At 37.2% G+C, this 20,184-nt stretch overlaps 1 protein-coding gene across 1 annotated transcript; it reads right to left on the minus strand.

Annotated features, from left to right (window-relative positions):
* Nucleotides 1-2,632: 2,632 nt before the first annotated feature.
* LOC110786336 (putative phospholipid-transporting ATPase 9) lies at nt 2,633-9,791 on the minus strand. The gene is made up of 11 exons (XM_021990879.2): nt 8,070-9,791; nt 6,204-7,588; nt 5,614-5,724; nt 5,208-5,484; nt 5,012-5,100; nt 4,823-4,931; nt 4,511-4,720; nt 4,292-4,417; nt 4,073-4,171; nt 3,772-3,963; nt 2,633-3,642 (listed from the first exon to the last, which is right to left on the minus strand). The coding sequence occupies exons 1-11, from the start codon at nt 8,466-8,468 to the stop codon at nt 3,019-3,021; spliced, it is 3,621 nt and encodes a 1,206-aa protein (XP_021846571.2). The 5' UTR covers nt 8,469-9,791; the 3' UTR covers nt 2,633-3,018.
* Nucleotides 9,792-20,184: the final 10,393 nt, after the last annotated feature.

Genomic DNA, 20,184 nt, shown 5'->3' on the forward strand with positions numbered 1-20,184 from the left:
ATTTTGGCATTAAGAGACTTAAGGAATTTAGCATTGCGTTCTTGTCTTCGGACAAGTGGGAGATTGAAGGAATTATGTCCTTAGACATTTCCGGCAATTACTAAATATAAATAGGAATTAATTATGAAGATAATAAGTTAATTATTTTAGTAATCATATTTGCTTGCTAGAGAATAAATGTGATTAGCAGGACAATATTGATTGGACCTACAACTAAAATATATTAATCCTATAAGGTCACACATATAAGCATTAATTGGAATGGGCCCAAAAGGCCCGATGGCAACCGGTCTGTTAAGGGAAGAATGTTGGGCTTTGGTTTTGTGTTAACCTAAAACTCTCACATTATAATAGTTATAATGTCAGGGATTTAGAAACTACGTTCAATTGAATATCTGACAAAAGGAAAACACAAAAACCCTAATTCTAATTCTCTAAACGCCGTACATCCCAAACAAAGCAAGAGACAGATTGTGATCGTTCTCTTCCGTACTAGCATACGTGGGATTCAATTCGTGCTTGTGGACTGAGTAGAGGAGCAACAAGTGGGGCTCTAAGATCTTCGAAACTTGCATACGAACGGGAGAACACGCTTCAAAGGTGATTATTCTTTCGACTTAATCTGATCTATACTATTGTTATGCATGAGATCCTGTGATAGATGTTAGGAAATTGTTTCCTGAAATTCCGCTTTATGCATCTATATGTTCCTACAGTGCCGTATCTACTCGGCGGAGGATTGTTTGCAATAAGTCATTAGAGATCGTCTTATAAATCCATTATTTCACAATAGAATCTAACCGCTTCCACAGGGGTTCAGATATATCGGTTGGTTTAGGAGTATTTGGATCTATGTGGTCTAGAACATTAAACTCATGAGCATCACATTCAAATAATTCAACCCAATTGAAATAGTGTATTTTTTCACGATAAAGAATAAGAGGAATATCGTTCTTGATATTGTTAACTCCTAATGCCGGGTGAAATTCCGAAGTCGGTGGAGGTGGTATGTTATCGTCGTTGCCCATACTATTGGTTGGGGTATACTACTTTACGTAAAACAAAATACTTCGTAGCAAATAAAGGGGGAAGCTTTGTAATTTTGGGAGGTTTAAGTGTGGTGCGCAAGTCAGAGGTAGACGGAAGCAATGTTGGTGCGACCCACAAGAATTACCAAGATCAGAAATTTAAAAAACTAAGAAATTTATGAAAGCTAATTAGTGTTGCCTAAGTTGTGAATTGTGATACCATGTTAGATATTGTGAAACTCCGTGAATTGGAGTGTTTTATTGATCAAATATATATAGTGGGTTATAATATTAGTCCTAATTGTATTAGGGAACCTAATGCGACTACAAGTTTATTGTACATAAAATATCCTAAAAGATTCTATTTCTATCACAATCAACTAAAGAGTTGTACTATGAACTTCGTGATAATGTTGTAACTTTGTCTCAATCATAATTCTCTGATAGTGAACATTGCCATTCAAACTCGGCACGGCTCTAAGGATCTTTTATCACGATTCTATAGAGCCAGGGTCTAGGGCCAATCGTTACAACTTAGAGCATGTTTGGTTTGTCTTTTATGAGGCCAGAAAACGGAAATAGATAAGAAAATTTGTTACTTTTTTATTGGTCTGAATGTATGATTAAGTGGTATTCCAATCCGTTACTTGAGGATAACTAATCCTCCCATTTGTTACCTTGCAATCCCCAGCAATAACAGTTTACCTCTCTCCTCTAATAAATTATTTCTTTCTCTTTAACCTTCCAGCTCACGTTCTCTCTCCTTTTTTATTTCTCAAGCTTTCTTTCTCATCTTCAATTGGCAACCATAATATCATTTCACTTGTTAACTTCATTTTAATTTTGATTGTAAGCACTGATTTCGTTGTGTATCAGATTCCTCTTTTTATTTTTCAAATTTTATTTTCGAAATTGATTGCATTCCACTAGCTCTATCAAAAAAATTCGAACAATAACGGTAATCATTACCGTTTCCGCTTCTTATTTGTTTCCAATGCATTTTATTAACCGACACTCAAACCAAACGCCCCCTTAGAAGAGTGGCCATAATGTTTATAGCTATACTCCACATTATAGTACTCCGTACTAACTTACTAACCTATTACAAAGTATACATATGACGAGGATAAAGATTTTAGTTTGTACGAAGTAGTATTGTCTTTTATTGGGATATTTTGAAGAAGAAAAATAGTCACATTATTCACATTTATTTTAAAAAATATATATATGGTTAGGTTTCTAAATATACTTTCACTTAATGAAGGTCAGAGAGAGGCCGGATGTGTAAGGGCACGGCTACTAGAACGAGCATCCTGATGAAATTACGGTGAATTGGCCGAAATCTCCTTTTTTTAGGGATTTAGACAACGTGACTACAAATTTAAGGGGATTTAGACAATGTGACTATAAATTCTGGAGCGAAGTAAAAGCATAATAGATGAATAATGAAACAGTTTGACAAAAGCATACAACAATCGTGGCTTCCATTATTCATTATCAATGGCAGAAAGCCTATATACAAATAAAAATGAGAATCTGAATTTACCATAAGCCAGATTAATGTCAACTTTGTAATGTTATCATAAATAGAAGGAAAAAGAAAATAGTGGGCATAATTTTCTCTATATATACTTGTATAAAATTAAAAAAACTGAGCTTCTGTACAACATTCTACACAATAGTGAGATATAACAAAAGAATATTAGGAGTTTGCCGATGGAAAGAAAAGAGCAAGAATGTACATATGCTAGCCTTAATTCTCCCCTATCTGACAAATGACAAATGACAAATGACAAATGACAAATGACAAATATGATACAACTTCTGAGTTACCTTTCTGTACAAATCAATCCCCTGGAAGTGGCGACAACGACAACAAAATTCAGGCCGACAATTAAGATGACCCAACTGCCCTCCATCCAGGTTCTGTGGAATTCTTCTCTCAATCATAATTCTCTAATGAACGTACCTAAAACAAATGTCAGTTCAATCAGCTTTTACTTTGCCGTCTCTCCTTCTTTCTTGCTGCTGCACGGGCAGTGTAACCCACAGTTTGAGGCCGTATTGATCTTTGTCGTACCATATGACAGTATTCAGGGTCCTCAGTTTGACCCTCTAGTCTTATCCATTGGATCATCTGATGGTACATAGGCACAAACCTCATCTGAAGTGTGGAGTATGTGAAGTAGGGGACTAAAGCTGATACCACCACAAAAAATGTCAGCAGCCAAAATTTGGGTGCTCCGGCTAGTGACTCAACGAAAATCTGATATCCTGTTGTTGAAAAGTCGGGACTCATTGCGCCGTATATCAACAGGAAGACATACCAAAGAGCTATTGAACCCCAGATGACAATATGTTGTATTAGAGTGAAGTAGCAAATGAATAACGCCATCTGACAGTTTACCACCCAGACAACACATGTGTACATAGTTGCTCCAAATATTTGAAAGTCCACTGGTCTACCGTCATCCCTGTAAGCTTGATTGTGCATAGCTTCCTTGCAGAAAAAGAAGATTATTATACCACTTATCATTCCGTTCACCATCCAGCTCAGTATTCGCAACCAACTGAAGAGCACGTTTTGAACACCTTCTTGATAGAGTAGAGAGAACTGCCATACAAACACAATATTATTTTGAGGAGGGGAAGTAGCTTTCTTGGAACAAGACTTTTTCATTGCTTTATATGGAGTAAAGGTGAAGTCATTGAATTAATGGTGAGATTAGAACCGTAAACCTACCTTGGTGCAGAAACGTGCGGAGACGTCTTGGTCAAAGACTCCCAAAGCAATTGCAGGAAGCGATGTGAAGAACACATTGAAGAGTGACAAAAACCAGTCGTTATACGCTGGTTGGCCAGAGAATGATGCATATGCCTCAAACAGGAAGACTGTGACTCCAAAAGTAACATTCTTGTAGAAAAAATAGCAGATCTGCCATGAAATAAAAGGTATCCACAAATTATCACTTGGAAAATACTAAAATGATCTTTAAAATCACACTCAAAATTCAAATATAACTACAGTTTCTAGTAGACAATACCATTGAGGTTATCCTTCTGTAACACCAATGCCCATGTACAAGCAGCAAGCGCTCCAGAAACCGAAATTGAGCAATAGCAATATCACTGGACATGACAGCCTGGCATGGAAGAAAGGGAAAGATGTCATTAAGGAGAGGTTAAATGACTGCATGTGTTAATTTAGAACATCAGAAAAATACTAGTACGTAGACAATTTCTAAGACATGCTGGATATATACCTGCATTCCTTCAGCACCACTGATCCCAATCCCTATGTCAGCTTCTTGAAGCATTCCCACATCATTAGCTCCATCACCAATGGCTAATGTTGTTTTGTTCGTGCCATTTTTCACTAGTCTTGTGACCTGAGATTTTCCATAATCAGTCAGAAAACATGACAAGAGAATAATTAAGGAAACTCTCTGAAGTTTGAGATATATGTAATCATGTAAACTCACCAATGCCTTCTGCTTTGGTGATGAGCGGCAGCAGATAACCGAGGCACAGCCAATTGCAAGCTCTAGAAATAAGTTCTTCATATCATCCTCTAGAGCATATGCGAGAGATTTCCCATCAATGATCAAAGCACAGGCCTCTGAACTTGTACGTGATGTGCCAAGTTGGCTCTTAGCAGCAGTAATCTGCTTGAGCACGGTTTCTCTGGATGCCTACAATATTTGACTTATCACATCAGAACCTACTACATTGTGCAGGAACACCTGATATTTCCATTGTGAATCGTACTAAAATATGTTACAAGTGCAACTCACCTTAGTGATGGCATCTTTGTCGCCCAATTTTTCCAACGTTTTGATTTCTGGGGTTTCCACATTGATTAATATCTGTTTCATTCCCTGTCTTAACAAACTACAAGCAAACCTGTAGTTTACATAGGCGAAAGTTAGAAACGGAATGATACTTAAAGTGAATATGAAGTACAGTATGAAGAAAAACCATACCCTATGTTAATAGCTGTCTCCATTTTATCTCCAGTCAAGACCCATATCTTTATTCCTGCTTGTGCAAGTCTGTCAATGCATTCGGGAACCTATACATAGATTACACACAAAGATTAGAGGAGTTCCACAATACTTCACAAACATGGTTTGCAAGTGACCTAATTTTTGAAAGAACAATAAAAGCTCTAAATCTTACCCCACGTTGAAGTTTGTCCTCAACAGCAGTTGCACCAAGAAGAATCAAATCTTTTTCAATTGACTCTGCCACTTGCTCGACTAGTGTTTCCTGATCTGCACTAACAGCATTCCTGGCAGCATTAAAGTTTTCATTGAACTCTATGTATTCTTCCTTGTCTATTTCCCGATAAGCAAGTAATAAAGTCCTCAGTCCTGCATCAGCATATTCATTTACATGGTCTCTGGTCTGCTCCTCAAAGTCCCCACCTTGCTTGGCTAGCCGTGGAAACATAACACTGTAGAGGAAGAAAAGAGAAAAACAAAACATGTTACAGATAGAAAAAGTATTTTCATAGTAAGATTTAAGTACAAGTTATATCAAATTAAAGAAAAACCAGAAAAAAGAAAGATGCTTCAAACTAAACCTGTCAGCTCCCTTGCAGAGTAGAATCATTTTCCCTTCCTCAGTTTCGACAATCACTGACATTCTTTTTCTGGTACTATTGAACTCCAAGATACTCAAGATTTTGAATTCCCTGCATACAAGGTAAATCATGTTAAGAAAAAAGGACAATTTATAAACATTTTATGAATCGTATTGTTCAGATAACGTCAAGGGCTATAGTGTACAAGAATATCAGAATATGAAAAATCAAACTGATGTATTCCTATATCAGAATTTGAAAAATATTTAAAAACTAGCATAAAATTAGCCTATCTGCTAATTCTAGTTCAAGCATCTTACATCTTAATAATGAAACTTAGAATCTTGAATTCACGTTACAAGAACGAAAAAATGCAGGTTAATCAATCTTTTGTCTAAATAGAATCATATTTCAAGTTTTTCTGAACAGAAATTTCTATGACTGGTAAGAAAAATTAGTATCATATGTACATATGCATACGATTAATATATTTTTTTCTTTTTTTAAATAATAAATTAGATTTATGTAGCAACATAGAAAAAAAAAGAGAGATATGTGGTCCAATATTATCCTGATAGAAACTTACTAACCTGTCAATTTTCTGTCCAGAAACAGGATCCAACTCAAGCAACGAAACAGTGGTTTGAGTCCTTTTGTGGAACTCAAAGCCAAGTTCTCTAGCAGCAATAACAAAAGCTGCCTCATCTGGTGATTCTGCTTCATACGAAATCTTGCCAGTTTCTTCATCTACATCTGGTATCACCGTGTGGCAAACAGCCAGTAGTTGAAAGAACATCTGAATAACATGTGAATTTGGCTCATTTACCCAATTGCCATTCATCACCCTTTCATCGTTGAAGTTGAACCCTTTTATAGCAGGATTTGCCTCAGCAGAATCCTCCTCGGTTTCATCGAGATCATTGACATTCCCATTAGATTGTAAACCATTTATCATTACATTGGGTAAAGGTGAACCTTTTCTTTTGGCCATAGCCCTCTCAACCTCTGTTATACCACGACCATAAGCTGTCCCTGCTATAGAACACTTGATGAACTCCATAGAATTGCAGGTCAAAGTGCCGGTCTTATCAGAAAGTATTGTATCGACTTGACCAAGTTCTTCATTTAAGTTAGAGGTACGGGCATGAGCTGGCTTGTCAGCTTCTTCATAGTACATAAGAATATCTTGGTTGATGAAACGACTCTGAAGAACTTTGACTATCTCTATAGACACATACAAGGAGATAGGGATAAGGTAACTGTACAGCATAAGACCAGTGAGGAAGTGCAAAAACGCTGAAAGTGGAGCTCTCTCAGAATCAAAGTAAATTGGCGGGTTAGCATCCGGTCTGAGGTACCACCTCTTCATTATGCCATTATTGAGGTCTTGGTTGGTAGTAACACCAAAAACAACAGATCCAACAAAAGACATCAAAAATAACATGAAAAATAGGAAGTATATAATTTGATCCATTTTCCTCTCAACTCTGCTTCGCTTAGAGGGTGGGTCAGTGGCATTCTGCATAACCTTAGTGTCATGACCAGTAAAAACCACAACACCATAAATGTAATCTGTATTTCGAAGTTTTGAGTCCCTCAATAGAAGTTGTTGGGGTGTGAGTGGATATTGTTGTTCCTCGTAATCCATACTTCCAACAAAAGTATACAAATTGGCATTCGGGTCTTCACATCTAACTGTGGCTTTAAAATCCTTGAAGCTAGAATCTTCATGCAAAGATGTAGTAACTTCAAGAGCTTGTTTCAGTTTCAAGTTTGTTTCCCCATCAAGATTCATAGTTTCCACATAACAGACTGCATCCTCATAACTAGATGAAAGCAAAAGGATATCAGCTGGAAAGAACCCATCTTTCTCAACTTTCACTACATCCCCGACCTTGAGATAACTCGATTCTGATTGCTTAAATTCCCCATCTCCACAATGCTTTTGGACTTTTCTCTTATTCACCTCCACATCCTGAACATATTGAACAACCAAAATATCATACACTGGCTGAATAATCTACATCTACCTAATTACCTTGTTAAATTCTTAACTTCAACTAGCAAACCCAATGCCCCCTACCCTCCTATATGGTTTGGACCTTCTCTGCTAACATCAAAACCCCTAAAATCGATTGAATTCAAATACAAACATAAACAGCAAAGCCCCAGTAATTGATTGAATTCAAATACAAACATAAACATCAAAACCCCGAAATTCGGTTGAATTGGAATACATAAATCAAAGCATACTGATGCAGGATACCACATACCATTTGCAGCAACACAAACTTAGGTTGGATTATTTAATATTTTGCAGTGCAAGTCATATTTAGCAAACTAAAATCTCACCAAACAACCATTACTTCTTCCACTCATTAACTTGAGCTCAAATAAACATCATAAACTACCATTTATAGCTAAATTAGATAGAAAGAGGGATTAAAAAAAAAAACCTGTTGATTTCGCCGCCAATCTTCAATAGCCTCCTTCAACATACTCACACCAATCACAAAAATCAGTGGAGCAATGGCACTAACAGCACTATAGGGAGCAAGAGGAGTAAAGGCCAAGATTCCAGTAACAAGGAAGAAGAAGTTGGCAACTCTTCTAAATTGCTCAAACAAAGATTTAGGCACAAAAGTTGCAAGTGTATATTTAGTTGTTCTAACATAATTATCTGGGTAATCTCTGATTGAAGACTCAAAACTATTAGGCTCATTACAATATACAACCCTTGAGAATCCAGGGCCTCCAATTTGTGAAATGTCATCTTCTTGTAAAGATGATTTCCCACAATGAAATGAGTAGATCTTGCTAAAACGCAGCCTTCTTCTTCTTCTATTTTGTACCATTTTCTCACTCAAATCTTGTGAAAAAATATGACTTGGCAACAATTTTTACTCAATCTTGTAAAAATAGATAAGTTTTTTTTTTTTTTTTCTTGTTTTTTCAACTTGAACAAGAACACCAATCCAAGTGTAGAATATGGAGAGTACCCAAGAATTAATTAAATGCAACTAACTACCAAATTTTATGAAAACCCAATAAATTCCTGGCCAAGGAAAGCTCAACACCCCAGTAATTTTTCTTTTAACAAAATAATTTCTTCCAATAGTAACCCGAAAATAGAGTTTGAGTTTCAATAAACGAACAAAAGAAACTAAGTTGAAGATAATAAATTAATCCAGTTGTTGTACCAAGCAGTAAAAAATAGTATTAATACACCTTGGAAGAAATCTCTACAAATGTGCAATCTTTCACAAAATGAAGAAATACCCAGAAGCTTAAATACCTTACAAAAGAACTAAGAAATGAACAAATTAATTTATGGATGAAAAATGTGAAGAGAAAAGTTGCACATTCAACAAAAAAGGGTGATAAAATAGGAGGAAATATTTTGTTGAATTTTCATTTTTCAGGACATTTTAAACTTAATTTGTTTCTCTCTCTCTCACTTTCTTCGACCAAGGCAGCTTTGAATGAAGACTTGGATCATCTCTTCTTCCTTTGACTTTCCACCCTTTTGTACTCTAACACGCATTGCCTAATTTTTCTGATCTATATAAATTAACCCCTTTTAATTAAAAAAAATAAAAATAAACCCAGAAAATCTGAAATTGTAAATTGAAAAAAATTCAAGATTTCCAACTAACATCAACAACCCCACATACAGAAATAAGAGACCTTTTAATAATTAAAAAAAAAATTAATTAGAATATTCCAAAAGGGAATAGTATAGTATAGTATATATTTAAATATATATAATATCGTTTTTATAAAATTGAATTCAACAAAAGCGTATGAATGAAATTGATTTGATTTGGGAATCGCGGGAAAAATCAATTTAACAAAAATGAAAATAGGAAAAGTAAGAATTCTAGATGAACTTATCAATGGCGTGCGGAAAAATATAATTGTTGTTTTCAGGGGTTTTCTCTGAGTCTTCTTGTTGTTATTCCCAGAAATTTGTTGAGTTTTATTTGTCTGTCGGACTGACTTTCCCTCGTTCTCTCTCCTCTGTTTTATTGCTGAATCTGAGAAGAAAAGACATGGGAAGAACTAATCTTTACTTTGATGATAAAAAAAGAGATAAAATTCATAAAATGATAGATGTACATTTCTGGTAATTTTATTTCTGTCTTTTCTTTTTCTTTAGACTTTTAGAGTGGAGTGATGAAAAAAAAATGTAATGATGTGTCATGGGTTGAGTGTTTTTTCTTTTAATTTAGCTTTGTTGTAGTTTTTTTTTTTAGGTGTTTTTTTTTCTCCTTTTGTTAAAGTAAAAATGGTTAGACATCGTCGATGTTATTAGCTAGCTAAATCAGTTAAAACAATAAGAATAAACTAAGCTAATCAAATACGGGTAATATAGTTATAAAGTTCTCTACAACTTACAGCTACTAATCCATAGTAGTTGTTTCAAAGCAACGTCATTAGACCCATTAGTTTACAATTTACAAGACAACACGATACGAACCAGAATCGGGATAGATGAGTTAGACAAAATATCGTAAAGAATATTAATTTACCTCGTAAATTAAATTAAATGTTTATTAGTGTTGAAATGATCAATTTTGAAAGTTTAGTGAGAAAATAACAATAGTTTGTTTTTTTGAGTAAATAAAATAAGGTAGTAATGTACACGTGTCAACATTTTGGAGAATTAGTCAATGTGTTTGTTTTTCTATACCAAAATGTCGCAAGAAGTTACACTAATAACATAAACTCCTCCACAGTACGGAGTAATATGATAACTAGGTAACTAATTGAGCCGATCGACATTAACTAGTCTAGCTACAACTTTATATTTGCCCTTATAAAGCCAACTACCTATTTATAGTAAATAAAAAGGTATTTAACCGAAAATTTTCTAATATTTACTATATAAAGCAAGTTGGGTATGTAATTACTCATTTAAAAGCAACCAAGAAGAAAGAGGATCAATCATGTGGAGTAACAAACAACTAGCCTCATTGTATATAACATTGAGCCGTTGACTTCTTGAACCTTAAATTTCAAGTTTAATTAAATAATTAAATAAAATACCTAAAATAAATCAACCTTAATTTTAGCAAAAATACAAGAATTAATTTTCATTTATTAAAATAAAATGGAGTAGAATTGGAGTAAATGTGAGAATGTGCAATTATAAAACAAGCGTTGATGTGGAGTATTATTGGTGACTGGAAACCTTGTGAGCAGGTAATAGGTTAGTGGATTAAAGAGACAAGTTGGTGAAGAAATAGGTTAAATTAGTTTAGTTGGTAATTAAAATACAAAAGTCGCGTCGTCATGGTGGGCATTTGCATAAGTGTGAAGGTAATGTCATTAATTAGTGATTAGTGGCAACCGGTGAAATCGGTCAATGTCTTTGGTGGCTTACGTAATCCCATGCGTTTCTAAGGTGGCTTAGCAAACTTTTTATTATTTTAATTGAATCGCATCATCTATCAATTATAGTAATAGAACATTAGAACAGAAGCTACTCCCAAGTTTAAGATAGTATTACTCGTACTCCGTAATATCTTATCACTAATAGTGTTGTGTGTACGGACTATGGAGTTTAAAGCTATCGTATTTTTTATAATACTAGTTGTGGATCGTATGTCAGCGCAAACGATCTTTTAAGGTATACAAATTTATTTTGCAGATATGTTACGTGAAAGACTAATATTTATAAATTTACGTTAAATGCTAGAAAAGTAATGCTAAAGTTCGATTTGCATGTAATTAATAACATATATGGGCGGCTTTAAGGGTGTGCGAGGTGAGCGATGGAACAGGTCCCCACATGTTTAGAATATAATATAAAACAAAAACAAAGTTGCACTGATTAATAATATGAAATCATAAATAATGTTCGGGCCCCCTGTGGAACCCACTTTCACATAAATTACCAGAATACCTCTCCTAAGGAAAATTACTCAAATATCCTCAAACACAAACCCTCTAATGGGCTCAGACCAGAATTTTGAGGCCCATATCTTAGCCTCCAGCAGGCCCATGATTTCATACCCCTACCATTTGCTCATATTTACTAATAATGCCCTCCGGTATTACTATAAATATGACCCACCTAATCATTACTCGGGTATGCAATTATTCTCACACTGACTCTCTCACTACTTTCTCTCTCTACAAGAACTGACTTGAGCGTCGGAGAGGGTTTTCTCGGGAACCCCCCGAGCCAGTTTACGTTTGCCGTTTTTGTAGGACAAACCACAACCGATTGGAGGAAAACGACAGCCTGGTTGAAGAGGCTTCCCCTATTTTCACACTTAGCATTTTCTTCGCAGAAACAAATACGTTTACAAATTTACAAATTTTTTTGTCATTGATATTGTAGCATTCCACAAGTAACATTGGTAGGAGAGATAAGAAGAGGGCAGAGGGGAAAACTAGGTTAGAAAGAGTGACGGGAGAAATTTGGTGGAATGGGTTATTGCCTTATTGGGTTCCTAGCAAAAGGAAGAAAGAAAGTGCAAAAGAGGAAAAAAAATACACATGGTAGTAATATGACCGAGGGCATAATTGTCCTCACGTTATTCATAAGAATAAGACCAAAAAAAATAAAAAAAATTAAGGCATAAAATGGAGGCAGAATATTAATTAAGTACACAATTGGGTGTATAGTAATACAAGTTCAAGGTTTTATAAGTGTTAGGATTGATGGTTAATGTTTTTTTTTTGCATATACTTAATTTGCATTAATAATAAAGAAAGTTTACATGCACACTTAAGTCTTTATAGACCATTACAAATCCTACTAAACAAAGAACATACATATTGCTGAAAAACTTAAGGGTAGCCGGCCTCTCTCATGTTGGTCCTTGGTTGTTGAGCTTGCCTCCTTTACACCACCAACTAGGAAATATTGGATCAGGGCCAATAGTGGTTGTGATTTCATTATAAGAGACGGAGTTGAAGTTGGGCCGGTACACACTAGGAAACTCCTTGAATAACCCGTGGAACTCAGCAGATCGAAAAATAAGCTGCAGACTAACAATGCCCTGAGTTAGATGGAGAGACCTTATGTATTGCACACAAGTCCTGAAAAGTCAATAAACATGACTTGGATAGCTTGTTATGAACCGAAAAATGGGGAGCAGTATTCAAACAAGAGGTTTTGAAAGCATTGAGAATGAACCTCAACACTAACCTAAAATGATGATTAACAAACGTTAATCCCCACGACCAAACAACAAACACATCCTAAGAGCACAAAACCTTCCTAACACTCACTAACCCTTCTCTTGTCAACCAACAACATCCTTCGGTACCACAATCCAATAAGGTGAAATCCTCCATTAAACTCCAATTCACAATTACTCCAAAACCCCGACCAAACACGCGACTTGGAGGGGGAGAGGACTCCAACCATCAAAACTTTCCTGTACCTAGAAACATAACCCCACTTCTTTACTGCTTTATGCCTCCAACACAGACATGTAGTCAATGTGCGAAGTAAAACAACCCACGCAAATAAAAACCACAATTGAACACGACACTCAACAACCCAAAAATGAACACATTCCAACACAAATGAAAGGAGACCAAACTAAAGCTGCCCACATCAGCTTAATAAAGTACCAAAACATCAATTTAATAAAACACCGCAACAAAAAAGAAATCAAGCCAACCCAAAGAACTAACAAGCCAAAAACCAGGGAGGTAAACAGAGAGGGATCAAGCCACACCATCCAAACCATGACAAGAACCTCAAACGAAAAGGATTCTGCAAATTAAACCAAAACGAAATCCTAACTTACTCTTTACCTTTACCGTCAAGATCGGGGTGATACGACACTACAAGACGACGATGACAAGGAAAACTTCAACAACAACCAAAAGCACCTAATGTTTCGAATGACAACCCTAACACTAAAGGAAATGTCTCCTTCACCCAAGGTGCATTAAGTCTAATACCAAGGTTCAGATTAATTACGAACAATTAATCCAGTGAGATCAAGTGATCGGAACAGTTAGCTGGAGCAATGCTTACGATCAGTGAGTTCTAATCTATATTAGGCTCACAACTTACTCTTGACTGAACCTATAAGGTCACACCAATGACATGTAACAGACACCGGATTAAATGAATTGAAAATTCATTTAATAGCTTTCTGGGAATTAGTTCGGAAAAACATAATATATGATATGACGTTGGATCGGAATCGTATATCGTATCGCGAATATTCTTAAGCTGGGAGAAACGAATAATCGTATCGTAAAACGGTAATTCATTGTGTACGATACGATAAATAATAGCCGTAAGGCGTTCGTCACAAATACGAGCTGCAATGGAGCTGCTGGCCCATCGAGCTAAGCACGCATGTGTTAGGTTATGACAAATATAAAACATATATTTCATGCGGAAAAACCATAAAGACAGGAATCCAAATTAATTGCCACATAGTCAATTAGCATAATCTAGGATACATATATGTGACGCGTGCCTTCCCTAGCTTCTCCCGAACCGAACAATAACAAGTTTAGGACTCCAAGTGTCGTCCCTCCGTAGATAGTCCATAGCACGTTCGGATCCGCCTTAGATTCAATTCACTAGAATATAGTCTAAGGTTTTATGTTGTTCGAAACTTAATTATATTGGCAAATTATTAAGTTAGTTTAATCTTAAACAGTTAAACTATATGAATACTTGTGATTGATGTATTATGAATTGTGATTATGTATCACCTATTTATTGGGAGGAGATATCGGACTTAGATTTCCACTAAGATTCAATTTACTAATTCGATTAGAATTTTATTAAAATTAATCCTTTGAATTAAGTGTTTAATCAAACAACTAACTCTCGTGGATTTAGGAAAACAGTTAATCGGACAATCCTAAGCGTTTAAGGATTCGTAGCGTTGCCCGAACACACACACACACACACAGCCCACGAAGGGGCGTGCTGTGTGCGTGGCTCGGCTCAGCAGGCAGTCACGCGACCCATGGCAAGGGCGCTGCTGCTGCTGGCCTTGCCTTGCTCGGGTGGGCCTGGCCTTGCTCCGTGCTTGGATGGGCCTGCCTTCCTTGGCGGGCTGCTGTTGCTCGCTTGCTGCGCTTGCGCGGGCTTTGCTAAGCGCGGGCCTAGCTTCGTGCTGGGCCTTGCGTCTAGCAAGCTCGTCCGATGTTTATTTCGTATGTTGCGCTTCCGATTCGTTTTCCGATTCCTAAATTCATTTCCAATTCGAACAATATTTAATATTTCCGATTCCGGAATTAATTTCCGTTTCGAAAAAATATTTAATATTTTTTATTCCGATAATATTTCCGATTCCGGTAATATTTCCGTTTCCGGCAATATTTCCGATTCCGGCAATATTTCATTTCCAATAATATTTTCCGATACGTACCATGTTTCCGTTTCCGGCAACATCTACGACTTGGATAATATTTATATTTCCGTTACGATCTATATTTCCGTTTCCGGCAATATCATTGTTTCCGGAGTATTCATAATTTGCCTTCTGACGATTTCAGCTCCCACTGGAACCGAGATCCGTCGATTCCGAATATCCATAAATAGAGTATTTAATTCACTTAAATACTTGATCCGTTCACGTACTATTTGTGTGACCCTACGGGTTCAGTCAAGAGTAAGCTGTGGATTACTATTATTAATTCCACTTGAACTGAAGCGGCCTCTAGCTCGGCATACAGCTCACTTGATCTCACTGAATTATTAACTTGTATAATTCATTAATACTGAACCGCATTTATTAGACTTAGCATTGAATGCATACTTGGACCAAGGGCATTGTTTCCTTCAGTTTCCCACTTGTCCTTAGGGACAAGTGTGCATTGCCTAATTCCTTTGTCGCTTGATGCTTGCTAATGAACATAAGGTAAGAGTTGTCATCCTTATTATGTCCAGAGGTATTTTCTCGGTTTCAGAGTTCAACTGATCAAATAAACAGATAATCATAGCCTATGATTCATCTGAGCATGACCATGCATTTTACAGTTTCTAGCTCTCCGATTGGCCTTGTACAACTTTCAGCATCTCATCCCGATTTATGGGAGGACAATCCCAATCTTGCGATCTTGAGGTTAGACTTCGTTTGATAGGTGATTACCCGAGCGTTGCCGTTATAGCCTACTTTTATAATGCGACGGTTGACAACGTCAAAGTAACCAGTTCTCAAACAAGTAATCTCAAATCACTCAGGTACTGAGGATTAGTGTCTAATAATTTAATGAAATTTACTTATGATAGATTTTCATCTCTAACAGTAAAGTATCATAGGTCTGTCCGATAGTAGTATTTGTTAGGTTATGATTCATATGACAAAACATAAATCATACGGAAAAATCATAAAGCCAGGAAAGCATATTATTTACACATAATCATTTAGCATAGTTTAGGTGCATACACTTTGTTGCGTGCCCTCCCTAGCTGCGTCCGAACCGAACAAGAACAAGTCTTTAGGACTCCAAGTGTCGTCCCTCCGTAGATAGTCCACAGTACGTCCGGATCCGCCTCAAGATTGACCAACTAGAATCGCCCTTAAGGTACTAGGATTTTCGGCTAGGTTAGTGCAAGTGTATGGCTGAATTTTTCTTTCAAAAACATACCTTTTGAATACTTCAATTGTATCTGTAAATAATGACCTTAGGCACTTATTTATAGAGGTATGGAAAAGGAACTGGAATCCTATTAGGATACTAATTAATTAAACTAGAATCCTAGTAGGACTCTGACTTAATTAATTTATCCTTTTAGGATTAGGAATTTAATCATATATCAAATCCTAATAGCTTTAGGATTCGTGTACGAACACAAACACACACACACGCACGGCAGCCCACGAGGGGCGCCTATGCGCGCGTGGCCTGTGAGCTCGCAGCCTACGCCACGAGGCCCACACGCTGCCGTGGCCTTGGCGCGCGCTGGGCCTGCCTTGCGGTGGGCCTGGGCGCTGCCTTGGCTTGAAGCGTTTGTGGCGCGCTGGCTTGCTGGGCGATGGCCCGGCTTCGTGCTGGGCCTTCGTCCGGCAGGCCTCGTCCGATGCTTATTCGTACGATGCGCTTCCGATTAAATTCCCGGTTCCAGAATTCATTTCCGATACGAACAATATTTAATATTTCCGATCCCAGAATTAATTTCCGTTTCGAACAAATATTTAATATTTCCGTTTCCGGAATTATTTTCCGACTCCGATAATATTTCCGATTCTGACAATATTTCCGTTTCCGGCAATATTTCCGATTCCGGCAATATTTCCATTTCCATTAATATTTTCCGATACGTACCATGTTTCCGTTTCCGGCAACATCTACAACTTGGATAATATTTATATTTTCGATACGATCCATATTTCCGTTTCCAGCAATATCATCGTTTCCGGAGTATTCATTTCTTGCTTGTGACGATCTCAGCTCCTACTGAAACCAAGATCCGTCGATTCCGAATATCCATAGATGGAGTATTTAATGCCATTAAATACTTGATCCGTTTACGTACTATTTGTGTGACCCTATGGGTTAAGTCAAGAGTTAGCTGTGGATTAATATCATTAATTCCACTTGAACTGAAGCGACCTCTAGCTAGGCATTCAGCTCACTTGATCTCACTGAATTATTAACTTGTTAATTAATACTGAACCGCATTTATTAGACTTAACATTGAATGCATACTTGGACCAAGGGCACTATTTCCTCCAGTCTCCCACTTGTCCTTAGGGACAAGTGTGCATTACCTAATTCCTTTGTCACTCGATGCTTGCTCTTGAACATAAGGTAAGAGTTGTCATCCTTATTATGTCCATAGGTGTTTCTCGGTTTCAGAGTTCAATTGATCAAATAAACAGATAATCATAGCCTATGATTCATCCAAGCACGGCCATGCATTTTACAGTTTCTAGCTCTCCGAGTGGCGTTGTACAACTTTTAAGTATCTCATCCCGATTTATGGGAGGACAATCCCAATCTTGCGATCTTGAGATTAGACTTCGTTTGATAGGTGATTACCTGAGCGTTGCCTTTATAGCGTCCTTTTACGGTGCGACGGTTGGTCAACGTCAAAGCAACCGGTTCTCAAACAAGTAATCTCAAATCACTCAGGTATTGAGGATTTAGTGTCTAATAATTTTAATGAAATTTACTTATGACAGATTTTCATCTCTTACAGTAAAGTTTCATAGGTCTATCCGATACTAGTCTTCCCAAAGTAAGTATCTATGCAAATGATTTTGACATTGCCATGTCCACATAGTTCAAGAAACAGAACTACTAGTCATCTTGCATTCTAGTCGTCTAACGTTTTCTATGCGTCCAATTTTATAGAAAACTCCGAACTTCCTTAGCCATATAGCTTCCTTTGCTGCTTCATGTGCAGCAATGTACTCCGCTTCAGTTGTAGAATCCGCAATGGTGCTTTGCTTAGCACTTTTCCAGCTTACTGCACCTCCGTTGAGGCAGAAGACAAACCCAGACTGTGATCTGAAATCATCTTTGTCGGTTTGGAAACTTGCGTCTGTATAGCCTTTAACAATTAATTCATCATCTCCACCATAGACGAGGAAGTCATCTTTGTGCCTTTTCAGGTACTTCAGAATATTCTTGGCAGCAGTCCAATGTGCCTCTCCTGAGTCTGACTGGTATCTGCTCGTAGCACTGAGTGCGTACGCAACATCTGGGCGTGTACATATCATAGCATACATTATTGAACCAATCAATGATGCATACGGAATCCCATTCATTCGTCTACGCTCATCAAGTGTTTTTGGGCACTGAGTCTTGCTTAGAGTTATTCCATGAGACATGGGTAGGTAATCTCGCTTGGAGTCTGCCATCTTGAACCTATCAAGCACCTTATTGATATAAGTGCTTTGACTAAGTCCAATCATCTTTTTAGATCTATCTCTGTAAATCTTGATGCCCAATATGTACTGTGCTTCTCCTAGATCCTTCATCGAAAAACATTTCCCAAGCCAAATCTTGACAGAGTTCAACATAGGAATGTCATTTCCAATAAGTAATATGTCATCGACATATAATACTAGGAAAGAAATTTTGCTCCCACTGACCTTCTTGTATACACAAGATTCGTCTGCGTTCTTGATGAAACCAAAGTCACTGACTGCTTCATCAAAACGTATATTCCAGCTCCTGGATGCCTGCTTCAATCCGTAGATTGATTTCTTTAGCTCGCATACCTTTTTAGCATTCTTTGGATCCTCAAAATCTTCAGGCTGTGTCATAAACACAGTTTCTGTAAAAACGCCGTTTAAGAAAGCGGTTTTGACATCCATCTGCCATATTTCGTAATCGTAATATGCATCGATTGCTAACATTATCAGAATAGACTTTAGCATTGCAACTGGTGAAAAGGTTTCATCGTAATCCACACCGTGGACTTGCCTGTAACCTTTTGCAACCAATTTAGCTTTGAAAACTTCAAGTTTCCCATCCTTGTCCTTTTTCAGTTTGAAAACCCATTTGCTTCCAATGGCTTGGTAGCCATCTGGCAAATCGACCAAATCCCATACTTGGTTTTCTGACATGGAGTCTAATTCAGATTGCATGGCTTCTTGCCATTGCTTGGAGCTAGGGCTCGTCATAGCTTGTTTGTAAGTCGCAGGTTCATCACTTTCAAGTAATAGAACGTCATAGCTCTCGTTCGTCAAAATACCTAAGTACCTTTCCGGTTGAGATCTATATCTCTGCGATCTACGCGGGGTTACATCTCTAGATTGACCATGATCCTCACCAGATTCTTCTAAAGATCTCTGAGTTTCATCTTGAATGTCATCTTGAGCATTCTCTAGAGTTTGTTGTTCGACTCGAATTTCTTCGAGGTCTACTTTTCTCCCACTTGTCAATTTGGAAATGTGATCCTTCTCCAAAAAGACACCATCTCGAGCAACAAACACCTTGTTCTCAGATGTATTGTAGAAGTAATACCCCTTTGTTTCCTTTGGATAGCCCACAAGGATACATTTGTCAGATTTTGGATGAAGTTTGTCTGAAATTAATCGTTTGACGTATACTTCACATCCCCAAATCTTAAGAAAAGACACTTTTGGAGGCCTTCCAAACCATAACTCATATGGAGTCTTTTCGACAGCTTTAGACGGAGCTCTATTTATAGTGAGTGTAGTTGTATTTAGTGCATGTCCCCAAAATTCTATTGGAAGTTTGGCCTGACCCATCATTGACCTAACCATGTCTAGTAAGGTTCTGTTCCTCCGTTCCGACACACCGTTCCATTGTGGTGTTCCGGGAGGGGTCAATTCTGATAGAATTCCACATTCTTTCAGATGGTCTTCAAATTCATAGCACAGATACTCACCGCCTCTATCAGACCGCAGTGCCTTAATCTTCTTGCCTAATTGATTCTCTACTTTACTTTGAAATTCCTTGAATTTATCAAAGGATTCAGACTTATGCTTCATTAGGTAGACATAACCATACCTACTGAAGTCATCAGTGAAAGTGATAAAGTAGCTGAAACCACCTCTAGCATTTGTACTCATTGGTCCACATACATCTGTATGGATTAAACCCAATAGTTCAGTTGCTCTTTCTCCAACTTTAGAGAAAGGTTGCTTTGTCATT

The sequence above is a fragment of the Spinacia oleracea genome, chromosome 3 (assembly GCF_020520425.1).
Source record: "Spinacia oleracea cultivar Varoflay chromosome 3, BTI_SOV_V1, whole genome shotgun sequence".
Taxonomy (NCBI): Eukaryota; Viridiplantae; Streptophyta; class Magnoliopsida; order Caryophyllales; family Amaranthaceae; genus Spinacia; species Spinacia oleracea.